Source organism: Dipteris shenzhenensis, chromosome 12, assembly GCF_047967505.1.
Source record: "Dipteris shenzhenensis isolate YYH24624 ecotype China chromosome 12, Dip_SZ_1.0, whole genome shotgun sequence".
Classification (NCBI taxonomy): domain Eukaryota; kingdom Viridiplantae; phylum Streptophyta; class Polypodiopsida; order Gleicheniales; family Dipteridaceae; genus Dipteris; species Dipteris shenzhenensis.
In genome coordinates this window covers 4,981,383-4,993,904 of record NC_141607.1, presented here as the reverse complement: position 1 = coordinate 4,993,904, position 12,522 = coordinate 4,981,383, and the positions used below count along the sequence as shown (strand labels likewise).

Sequence of the window (12,522 nt, the reverse complement as noted above, 5' to 3'; positions counted from 1 at the left end):
TGATCAGTATGTATCCAGTACACAGTAGTAGCACTGCAAGGTGCTTTTAAGTTCTTGAAGCTGTTTGTTGGGGAAGGGGGGCGCAAATTTCATAAAGAGGTTATTTAGATTAAATGAATTTGAAGGGTGACAATTTTTAGAAAGGTTTATAGAGTAGTACTAGCTTGGAGAAGACCACCAACCCAAGCTCCTCTAAGAAAAGTCTTGACTAGAGATAGTTATGTTCAATCATAGAAGACAAAAAAGAAGTCTAAAAGGACTGAAAGTAAGAAAAGCATCCCTCAACACTTGGCAACCTAACCTTTTAAACCCAAAATCTATGGTTAAATCATCTAGCACTTTGCCATACCAAAGCATCCTAAAATTGTCAAGAAAAATGGCAATGCCCTATGAACTTACCAGAAACTTTCGATATATAGATGCACCTATAACCCTAACTCCAAAGAGGCATTGAAGAACATATGATGTAAGCCACAGTTACATCCATCTTATGGCTCTTTACTGAATTAGAGGTGGAAAGGTAGGCATTTTGCCAACCTTGTCACAAAATACATTGGAGACTTGCGTTGGCATTTTTATAACACCAATGCAGCATGCATATGAACCCTGAAGATATCATCAGTGGTGGCCAAATCTTTTGAGCCTAATGTATATGCACACAAGCACGGTTACTGCAAATACTTTCCAAGTTGTCACTCAAGAGCTGATTACTCCAGATACCCATGGAACTACAACAGGTGCTGTGGGATGACTCTTTCTGTACTCAGGGTCATACTTTCCCTTGAAATTCAACTTAGGCTGAGTATCCTGCCACATAAAAGAGAATCAAGTTATGCAAACCTCTAACAAATTAAAGAGAAGACACTACCAAAACAAGGAGACAAGGACATGAGCATGCCCATTCGAGCATTGATTCACCTTGACAACGAAAATGGCAACAGTCAGCTTATGTATTGTGAGAGTATGTGCTTTGTATACAGCTGTAAACCTTTTATACAACCCTTTTGTCCATTTTTTGAGTTAGCCTAGAGTGAACCCCCGTATGGTGCGTGTTGTAGTAGCACTTCACCTTGCATAATTGTATTAGCACTTTATATTGCATAATCTGCTCTCCTCTCACCGATGCCAAAGTCCATCAACTTCAGGCTATGCTTTAGGTCTGAGCTTTTCCTTTAATGCACTTTGATTGGAAGGGGAATATGGCTTCAATGTGATGTTGCACCTCGGCATATTTTCACAGTTCAGTCTTTTGAGTGATTATTCTCGCTTTAACAGCTTACATAGGCCCATGAGCTGCATTTATCTACAAATATCTCTGTAACCTACCTCAGAACTACTACTGTCACAAAGAGGAGCAAATCGAATTGTGATAATTCCCAATGCACTGTGAAATTGCCGCTGTAGGCCAAAAAACAATAATGTCCAACAAAGAGAATATTCCTTCAAGATGGTCAGAGGAAACAGTAAAACCACCCTCCAAGTCTCATATGCAACATTGATCTACGCTCTGCTGGCATGAATTCTGATCGATTCAGTTTAAAAGACATGGACAGTTGGAATTCAAGATTAAAGATCAGTAAAAGTATGAGAAGTGCAAGTTATACCTGCTTCAGCCAGCATTCTTGATGCTTATGCTCATATATGTCAGGAGAGTAACAACCCCCTTCCTGTGGACAGTAAACCCAAATATTGCATTTCGATTGATCTGGTTTGGCAGCTCGTGCCTGGTCAAGACATGCCTGGCAGCAATCTGCTGCACTTTCCACATGGAAGGTGAGACCCCATCGTACAGCCAACCCAGTATAATCTGTGTGTGGTTCACCACGGCACTCGGGAGGCAATGCCCTGCCAGGAATAATCCCATCCTCTACAAAAGACATAGCATCAAAAAGAAAACAGGGAGTGATTTGACTATCATTCTCAAATTGACTAAAATCTATGCTCGGAACCTTTGGTTCTTAAAATTGCACAGTACAACATCAATGTAACGACAGTGTAAGATGTCCAACATGCAAGCAAATTCACAATCACCAGAAGCCAATTCTTTCATGCAATAATTAGCAGCCTCATTCCAACACAAGGTCTCTAGAGTCTAGACTTGTATGCAAAAAAACCCTACAAATGCATCTACTTCCAAATTCAATCTCAATCCTTCGACAAAAATACATTCACCGCTGCAACGTGAGAGAAAACATCAACAGTTAAACAGGGAGTAAGGATCGAGACATTTCACATTGACACAGTAAATATTATGCACCCCTACCACTCTCAAAATCAGATGGAATTTCCTGTGCCTGCTCAGTTGGAGGATCAGCTCCTATTTCTTCCAGCAAGGAGCTCCAACCCTCTTCCAAAACTGCAGAAACAGATCCAACATCCCCGAGATGACGACATATCAGCTGGAATTACCTTTCCATCATGGATATATCACAAGCATTTAGCAAGAACGAGGTATGCCCTAACTGCCCGTAATGCAAGCTATTGTTATAGGTTGCAAGCAAAATAAAACCTACTCATCTTTAGCCGTGTTCGCAATCATCATGTGTCGTGGCAAGTTGATAGCCATACCCGCAGCTTGAGCTTCTCGTTTTTCTTTAGAGGTATCTCCATCATCCTTTTTCCTTTCTTCTCGCACCTTGATTTCTTCAAGCTTCTTTTTCCGCCATTCTTCAAGAGCTGTTAGAATTATAAGCAATTGAATTTCAATCAAGAGTGCAACCTCATTGAAGAATCTTGACCTACTGTTGTCTAGAAACCATGATTCCAACACCACCAGGTTAGTTTTTGGTGTGCTGCAGCTAAACAAAACAAGGCCCGCTAAGGCCCTGCCTTTTGGAGTGACCATTAGAAGTCTAAGTGTAAAGAAGCTCCATAAATATTTCCAATAACTTGTAAAAGGGAAACGATGGGTGTAAATTGGAAAGAAAGGAAAAGAGAAAAAGCAAGTGAAGGTGAAGGAATATGGGGAATGGTTGATGAGTGAAAGAGAGGAGAGAAAAGAGGTGAAAGAGGTGTGTGGTGGATGGACCATTAAATAAAAGTGGGGACGTGCCTATTTTGGCAAGAGTCATATAAAGGTGGTGTCATACAAGAGACAAAGAGAGCTTCTTTCTTTGGAGAGAAATACCTAATAAAAGACAAAACCATTTAGGATCAAAAGACAAGAACGTTTAGGACCTCCACAAGCAAACAAAAACCTTTAACCCTAAACACATTTGAAACTCTTAAACTACTACTAACACACACTTTAAAGCTCATACTAACCACAATTTGCATGGTCAAATTGACCAAATGAACTAACTTCAAAACTATGGACCTAAAAACCAAAACATCCATTAGGACCCTTGCAGGGCCCAAAAATCCATGATCCCAACCATCCAAGCTACTTGTATCCTTTGCAATAGCTAAGAACAGATCGTGGAATATGATAGGTGTCTCATGCACCCCTGCAAGGTGCAATGCAACACACTAAGCTCATCATCAAGTGCACAATGTTCAGCATTAGTTCCAAAATCAGGATATTTTATCATATGCCGTTGCCCTGTTGTGAGCCCTAGTCCAAGGAAGTCAGGCATGAGCTACGTAGGTCTGTTCCCAAGGTTGGTAGGCAGGCCAAATGGCCAGCCTGTGCTGACCAAACAAGGCCGGACCCGTTGGGCTGACCAGGTTGGCTGGTTGGTTAGTCTGTCAACCAGCTGATCCCGTCGGCTGGTCTAGGCCCTATAGAAAGGGCCTCAGGCCCCCATTTTGGGCATTCAGCCATCCACTTCGGAACCCATCACTTACAGTTTGCTGCTCTATTCAGCCATCCAGTATATCTCAGCATCAGCATGGAGATCAGGGTGTCTCCTCCTCAGTAGTCATCTAGCATCAGCTACAGCGCACATGATAAGGATTCGTATCCATTTTGTATCTTGTTGCAGTCAGTCAGTTAGGCATTTTGCCAGCATTTGTAAATTATAACTAAGCATGTGTACAATAAAGATCTTGTGTATCCTTGGTGCTTGAGTTCTCTATTTGCATGTCTGCTATACGTGTGCACAGTGAGCTCTTCAGAAGGGTGTGTCCGTGCTCTCTCGAAGAGTGTTCTTTGTATTTCTCAATTCTCCAAGTATAAAGAAAATTCTCCCCTAGTTGGGGGAGGGGGCCCTCCGTGGGTACAGGGCCCCAATTGGTTGTTGACTCTACTCTTTCTCTACCCTCATCCCCTTTCTCTCTCTATGGTAAACAACGCTAATTCCTCGCTAAAGGTTTAAAGAAGGTCTTGCTGTGAATTACATGATTAAATTACCGTTGCATGTTACAAGCAGAGCGACCTGGGGCCCAGGTCAGCACCTAGGATTGACCATAAAAAGCCTGGACAGGTCAGCTGAAGGGGTGGATTAGCCCACCCTCTGGTGTCAGCCCAGATAAGAAGGGACTCCTCCATGTGGGGCTAATCTACAGTGCCTGGTCTGCCAGATAGTAGACCAAGTCGGCCTGTGAAGATGTTCAGCTTCCTATGTGAAGCATGAAAACACACATTGTTAAGAGAGATCAAAGTTAAACGCATATAATGTTAAGGTGGATGGACTTTCACCAATCGTGGGCAAATAGATGCTTGGCTTTCTGTGATGGAAAGCAACATCAAGACCAAGGCCCAACAGACAATACATGGCTAGGCATGACCTCATAGTAGTTAGTAAACTCTAACAGGGGCAGGACGGTGATTCCAAGGTATGTATCCCCTCTACACTGTCTGATAAATCCAGCAAATTTCCTTGAGCATGATATTTGTCCTGGTGTTCTCAGCTAGGAGAATGGAGGATGAAGACTTTTTGGGCAATTGAAGGGGGAGCCTTCAATGAAGAGATTTAAACACCTGCTACTTCATAGTTGTGCGGTTAGAGTCATGGGCTTCAAGAGGAGACTATGGCGCTAGCAGAGGCAATCGGGCCATTTCATGGAGGAACAATTGCAATACATTGGAGAGTTGTTGTAGACCGAGTCAAGGACTTAGTGTCAGAGACTGAGCCACATGTAGCGGAGAGTATGTGGTCCCTTGGAAGACTCCAAGGGTTTAATGCTGAGAGAGGCTCATTAGAAGCAGAATCGATCTAGTTCAGGGTTTCTAGAGGGGGCTATGTGGAGCAGCCACAAAGATCCCACTACAAAGGGGTGTGGGTGAATGACACGTGGATTGAAACATGCCCTCGCTGCATCGTATTTGGCAAGATCCAGACTATTCCTAGTTTATGAGGACAACAACTAGATGGTCGTCAATCTACTCAAGGACAACTTGATCACCGGTGGAGGACACTGGATGGCCTCACTGCAGAGCCTAGGCATCTCAAAGATTTTTGCAGGTTCGTGACTGAAGTTGGTATTGACACAATTGGTGGGTACTACGAATCTGGTTGAGTTGGAGATTGGGATGCCAGCTTGTCAGTTGTTTGAGAATGCGGTTTCTTCCTAAGTCAAGGGGGATCTAGATGGCTCAGCAAGACGCTTTGCAAGGTCGCTGCTTCTTCAAAAGGTTATAAAGTGATGTCGTACATTGGCTCAGATGGTTCATGGAAAAGATGAAGTGGTTTTCTAAGGACCTTGTATTCCATAGTGGTTCGAACCATATGGAGGTTTTGTGCCAGGGCTGCCACATGATCAGCAGCCATGACCCAGGCACACAGGCTGGGCAGCCCTAGAAAAGCAGCTGAAATGGCTGGCCTAGAGAGGCCTCTATAGGGCACCATGACGGTCCATGAGTCTTGGGATGGACCCAACCAAGGGCCACTACAGAAGCCTGAGGTTGAGAGTATTAAGGACTGGGTTGGGAACCTAGGGTCAGCCCTTATGGCCTGGATAGGTCAGCTGAAGGGGTGGGTTAGCCGACCGTCTATGATCGGCCCTAATTTGAGAGGACACCTCCTCATAGGTCAGTCTAGATTGGATGGCCGATACTAGACCAGGTCATGAAGCTTACATCACTTTTTCACTAATGGTGTACGCCCTATCTCCAGGTGCAGAATAATGACTGCTAATTGGAGATAGAGAGAGAGAGAGAGAGAGAGAGAGAGAGACTCTGTTACCATGCATAAGACACAGCATGGAACACATAACTGGAACACCACGGAAGGCTGAGAGTATTCTAACAACTATCTTTACTCTGGTTGGCCTTCGTAATCACAAATGAGACACTGAATACACCTTAAGCCTTCTCTTGATGGAGAGGGCATCTGATGGGGAGGCTGGATCTTCTAAATGTACAGACTAGGGTCTACAATATGCATGCACCATTAGGAAATACCATCACTAAGTAAACCCCTAATTCTTCAATGTGAACGTGGGTTCAAGGACTCTAGAGGCGCATCCTGGGCTCCTTTTATGGATGATAGGACAGCAATAGGTTCCCGTACCTTGAAGGATAGGCCACCTTGGCAGCTCAGCGGAATAACCAGACTCCCACAGGCCCGAACAACACTGCTTTCTACTCAAACGCATCTATCTTTGCAAGTTTTGATAGCAAATCTTTTTGGGGTCTCTAATGTAGGATATTTATTCTAGCTTAGTTCCAACTGATTTGGATGTAGCCAGCTTGAACAGGGTTATTAAAATATTGCAAATTTTCCCACTGATGTGGGATTTCTTTTAATTGAGCCTTCAATTAGGGCCACATGAATGAACTTCAGAGATCCGACATTGAAGTGACTTCCTCTAATGCTCGCAATGAAATTCTTCCTAGTAGTGAGCCTGTTCCATCCGAACACCTGACCGAATCATTGATTCGAACAACGTGGTGTTTATATCATTTCCGGGCAAACATGTATTATGAGGTCCGGTCCCAAACCTGCGGATAGCAGATTTATCGCAACTTGCACCAAGAAATACTACTTCTCTTGCAGAATTTTAAATGAATCCGCTCGAAAGTCCAGCGGGAAGCTAAGGATTACCCGCAAGCAACTAAGAATTAAACTTTCCCTACTTTGACGCTGATTCCACAAATGAAGCTCTCGACGGAAAACCAAACCTTACATCGTACGCTTGAAGAACACATGGTAACTTGACAAAACATGCGAACATCCTTGGCGGGGCAACATCCCATCTGCTAAAGAACACATGCTAACTTGACAAAACATGCGAGCATCCTATATAGTGCAACTGCTGAAGCGAAGGAAGGCACCTTGCTGTTGCTGTTGGCTTTCATTGCCTGCTGCTCTCAATTCCTTCAATCTCTCTGAAAGATCAGAAGCCATTTTCTCCTTCATCGCTTCAATTCGGTTGTACTTAAGAGCTCCTGCTACTGATTCCCGTTGAATTTCTTTCACCTGCCAATTGCAAGCCGACGAGACAATGTATATACTCTCGTCCTTAGAACGGAACCCGACAGCGGTTGAGAAACGACAAAGAAAGCTCCTCAAAGAACTTACTCTCTTGATGAGATCCACAGGTTCAGCAGCTTTCCACACTTCGACGGCTTCGCTTATGCGGCGCAGTTGCGCTTCCGTGTATCTCACAGCTGTAAAGTAAAATGTACATCGTTATCTTGAAGGTCAAAAAAATAGGTTTGCAAACCATGCAGCCCTCTCACTTGCGTGAGCTATTAGATCTGGGCTTCACTGAGGTTTCGGACATCAGTATTTGCTTTCCATGCGCATAAGGAGAGCAACGCAAACCTTTTAGAGGAAAGTGCAGGTTTTGCCGAACCATCCCAAGTGCAGGGGTTGCAGGAGAGAAGAAGTAGAGCGGGCTGAGGAGCAGTTGCAGCACATAGAGAGCGGCCAGGATGTTGCAAGTGCAGACAAGGGCCGTGGCAGCCTTGTAGGAGCAGCGAGCACGAGAAGACGAGTCGGAGATGGTCTGCGCCATGGGGAAGCTAAAGGGAGGCCATGGAGGAGGGAAAACAGCAACGAAAGCTGCGAGATGATCGTGAGGAGAAAAATGCAGCAATGGCTATGGCGATTGGAAGGTCGCAAGCTCAAATTCTTTGAGGAAGCATCAGTGGACTAGTTAGCTAATCACTCTTTTGTCTTCTTATCCCGCTTGGTAGGCGTCCTCCAAGAGTGGTTTGGGCATTGCGCTCCCGATCCCCTCTGGAGATTGGGGCCTCCTGTCTTGGCATGTGGTTGTGTGTGTGTGTGTGGTGTGTGTGAGTTGAGCATAGCTGTGGACCCTGTGCCCACCGATCCACGGTGGGTGCCCCTCAATAAGACCACTAGTGAGTGAGTGGGGGGTGGGGGTGTGGAAAAAAAGAAAAAAACTTGCAAAGCACCATCTACAAGCTCGTTTATTCATGCTCTCAAAGAGAGGTCCACCTTACTGGCGCCTTGTGATCGATCCAAGGTACACCGTACTTTTCTTACACCTATATCTCTACCAACATATGTGTGGGTTTTGTGGCAATGTGATGCCTACTCCAGAAGCTCTGATCACTTGAGGACTAGTTCTAGTATGGTATGGTATAGTGTGGTCTCAAGTGGTATAGTCTAGTTTTGGTAAAAACCCATAACCTTGAACCCTCTAGGCTAACTTACTCCAATGGGTACCCTCTACACATGCTGTGGTGAAGCTTCCCCTTCACAATTGTTCCTGCCACAATGCACTAGCAAATGACATCGTTTACTGAAGCAAAGATCCAATCATGATCTCCATGTCACATCCATGTCTCCAATTTCCCCCCTCGTGTGACCCAATAGTGACATGTCTCCCTCCCACAATAAAAATGTTTGTCAAGCGACAAGTATCCACTTTTCCACTCTTAACTAGCCCTTTGGCACTTAAAAGGGCTAAGCCCAATCTTGGTTTTACAAATATCACTGCTTAGCTACCAGTTTTCATAACAGAATAAATCTCCAACCACCTTCTTTTTCCTAGGAATTACTCAACTACTTATTCAACTTCTTCTCAGAGGTTGCCTCATCAAAGTCCTTTGGCCCACCACCACCCACCCTGCCTTCTTTTACATACTCAACGCTAGTAAACATTGTTTTAAGTAGACCTTTATTTTCTTTGCTCTTCCTTCTTGGTCCTCCCTTTTTGAAAGTTGACACAAAGTAGTGTTGTCTAGCTAATATATTCACACGAAACATTTCTTGGTTAAATTGAGTATCATAAGGTAAGACTTTGCTTCATATGTCAAAAGAGGCTTGCCTTGATGAGTTAACGTAAACAAAAGAGGAAATACTAAGCCCAAGAGTGGTGGGATTCAAGAATTATTCAAGTATACATAACAAAGCCCAAAGAGTTCTTTACACAACTCAACTGGGGACAGAGAAGACAAAAAACAAAGCAAACTGATTAAATAAACTTACACAGAGTCAATCTAAAGCTATTGAGATAATAGAAAATGTTACAAACCTATAATGCTAAAATGAGAAACCAAACAACTAGAGAACACTACTATAACAAATGAGGAAAGTGACATTTTTAAAATCTTGTTTTGTGGCTTTCATTGCTTTGAGTGGGATTCTACTGCTCTCAATTTTTTTTGGGGTAGAAAATACATTTTATAAATATTGAGAATAAAATATTTTACAATGAAGCTCATAGTAGCCTCAAACTCTCACGAGGGAAACAGACATTTTTAAAATCTTGTTTGAATTGCTTTGTGGCTTTCATTACTTTGAGTGGGATTCTACTGCTCTTTGACTTTGACTCTAGTGCTCCTATTTTATCTTTGCCACATCCCCCAAAAGAATAGCCTTCTAGTTTATAGGCTTCCCTAACTGAATTTGTATAATTTAATATATTCTCCTAGCATGCGGAGGGCATGTGGATAGGCAACAAGCAAGTGAAAGAAATCCTCTTTGTGCCCTGGGCATCTTTTACACATTCCATCCCCTTTGCCTATTCTCTCTACCTTGCAGTTTGTCTAAATGTCTTTATGTAGGATCAGCCACAATAAAGTAGACACTTTCTCTGGTATAGTTTAAGCCACACCTTTGAAAATCTAATTTTCTAGTGAGTTTCTAGCATTGTTTACCGCTTGCAATTTTCCATCTACCATTCAAGACCCTAGACACATCCTCTATGTTTACCATTCAAGACCTTAGGCACATCCTCAATTTCTAGCATTGTTAACTACGTGCAATTTCCATCTACCATTCAAGACCCTAGACACATCCTCAATGTCAAACTTAGAAGTAGGAATAGGGAAGAAATGAGAAGACACATCCTCAATGTCAAACTTGGAAGTAGGGATAGGGAAGAAATGAGAAGAACTTAGCTAGTTGAATTCTTTTTTGAAGAAAACGAAAGTACCCCTTCCCATTGTGTGCTACGAGCTCAAAGACTAATTTTCTCATCACTAGTGGCTAGTCCTAGTTAATGAGTCGAAACTCCCTCATGATTTGAAGCCAGAACTTCCACGTAAGGTCCTCTTTTTTTTTACTTTAATTGTATATGAGATCAAGAGATAAAGCACTTCCCCTTCAAGAGGTAGCATCCTATTTTTGCCAAAGGTGTAGGATGAGTTTGGAAATTTTACCCCTAGCTCTTCCACCAAAAATATTTTTGGTATCCTTCCAATTCTTTTGACATCTCCTTTGCCAAATTAGTGCCTCACACTAAACATCTATATAAGACCGTTGATTGGACTAAGGTATAAGAATTAATTTTGTTTCATACTCCAATTCCATAAGTTTGACATTTTGCATTCATTTTGTAGACCAAATAAGAATAGACCTTCAAGTATCTTTTTTCTATAGAAAGATTCCATTTATAATTATATTAAAAGTCAAGACTCAATACTTGTAGGATTTCACCACCTCTAGTTTGTTTCCATCATAAAAAAGAGAAGCAAATACGTCATTATTTCCAATGAGCATAACCTTGGTTTCATCAATGTTGAAATTTATACCTATATATTTGCTAAAAGTTGAAAGCACATTTAGGTGCTTTTGGAGTGGAGCTACATTTTTAGCAAAAAGAACAACACCATTTGCAAAAATCAACAAAAGGAACACATACCTAACAATCTAATGCCACCTCCTCCCTTTTGCATTATTCGTTATTTGAATTCATCAATGAAGAGCCCAAATAATGTTTGGGGATGAAGGGAAGCCTTGTTTCACTCCTATGTCAGTGACAAAAGATGCTTTAGGATTCCCACGAGAATTGTTGATGGGGTGGACTAGCTTTGCCAAAACTTTTTCATATAACCTGGCTATATATAGCATTCCTTAATTCTTATAAGAGGACCTTTACCTTGTCCATCCTTTCCTACATTTTTGGTTTAGGTACCCACAAAGCAATAATAGACTAATTTATCTTTGCCCTTATCTCCAAATTCTCTTCCTTCTATGTAGTCCTTATTCTTCCAATTGGAGTATCTAGAGAAGTCTTCAGTCTATGGGACTGCAAAACCCAGAGAGAGATGATGATGATGATAACATATTAAGAGGACAATGATATATGACATATGTGACCTAGCAAGGACATTACATAGTCTCCTCTAAGGGATCTAGAAGGGGGTCCAACCCTTATTCATATTTTCATGATTTCTTGCCTGTGCTCAAATCAAAGACATAAAAAGGTATTTATGGATACAAGGATTTCTATGGATTATTACTCCATTCTTTAATGGTGGCTTGATCCATGACATGTTTATGTGTTTGCTTGCAACAATGGAAGCTATAGATGGCAAATCAAAAATTGGTACCCAAGAGAGGAGTCTCTTCATGATTGGGAACACCCAGTGATGACAAAAAAGTGGATGTACTTGTTTGTAGATCATTCCTTGCCTATCGTTGTTGTGATCACTAGTGCATTGAAGGCAGTGAATGCTAGAAGGTATATACATATAGATTTGAATGCATGTAACTATATGCTCGACTTCATTGGGAAGAAACCCAGAGCTTCCATCTCCGCATTTTGTTGTCGACTAGTGGAGGGAAGGATGTGAGATTAGTGAAGTCAAGACTGAAGTATTCGCTGTTGAAAGAAGGTTGAAGAGGCGCAACCACTGTCACATTGTGCATGCAAAATGAGGGATTCTCTATGAGTGTCGTATGTGGCAAAGTGAGAGTTGAGTGAGACAAAAAAGTGGGAGGAAGGGAGCCATACTCGGGTCTGAGAGCAAGGAGAGGGAGCCTACATTGCAAAGGATGCAGGTCACCATCATCGTCTCCATCATCGTCCTCCATTCTCTGGGTTGTGATTTTTTTTGCATCTCCTATTTGAGTACAAAAAAATACGCAACAAGAAATGAGTGCATGTGAGAATAATTGATTGGGGAAGGTCATTGCATTGGGTAGAGAGTCATGAAGCACAAGATCCCATTTGTGCTCCATGTGCAAGATTTCCTTGGTTTGCTCCTGAACTTTATCACAAGGAAGACACAGCCCTAAGAACAAAGGGTGGGTGGTCACCTCACTATTATGTTGTGGGTTAGTTATTTGGAGAACTGGCCGAATTTATGATGTTGATCAGTATGGTCAAAATACTGCCAAGAATGACATTGCAATGAGACTCTTGCTTGATTGTAAAAATAACCTTATGCATGATGACCCCAAGGCACGTGCCTCCATGGACAAAATTTTGAATAACTCC

The 12,522-nt window shown here is 42.4% G+C and overlaps 1 protein-coding gene across 2 annotated transcripts; it reads right to left on the bottom strand.

The window, feature by feature from the left end:
* Window positions 1-462: 462 nt before the first annotated feature.
* Window positions 463-8,008, bottom strand: LOC147895722 (dimethylallyl, adenosine tRNA methylthiotransferase). Of its 2 annotated transcripts, XM_087382574.1 has the most exons (7): window positions 7,650-8,008; window positions 7,404-7,492; window positions 7,157-7,301; window positions 2,569-2,676; window positions 2,264-2,356; window positions 1,605-1,867; window positions 463-807 (listed from the first exon to the last, which is right to left on the bottom strand). In XM_087382574.1, the coding sequence occupies exons 1-7, from the start codon at window positions 7,840-7,842 to the stop codon at window positions 697-699; spliced, it is 1,002 nt and encodes a 333-aa protein (XP_087238700.1). In that variant the 5' UTR covers window positions 7,843-8,008; the 3' UTR covers window positions 463-696. The 2 variants fall into 2 exon arrangements, with proteins under 2 accessions (XP_087238700.1, XP_087238702.1); XM_087382576.1 differs by lacking the exon at window positions 2,569-2,676.
* Between the last annotated feature and the right edge of the window lie 4,514 nt (window positions 8,009-12,522).

What these genes read in the sequence shown, in the direction of transcription:
- LOC147895722 (XM_087382574.1), bottom strand. Translation starts at nt 7,842, where the DNA reads ATGGCGCAGACCATCTCCGACTCGTCTTCTCGTGCTCGCTGCTCCTAC. An exon ending in AAGCCAACAGCAACAGCAAG is followed by an intron (nt 2,677 to 7,156) that starts GTGCCTTCCTTC and finishes TAATTCTAACAG; the next exon opens with CTCTTGAAGAATGGCGGAAA. An exon ending in AAGAATGCTGGCTGAAGCAG is followed by an intron (nt 808 to 1,604) that starts GTATAACTTGCA and finishes TTTATGTGGCAG; the next exon opens with GATACTCAGCCTAAGTTGAA.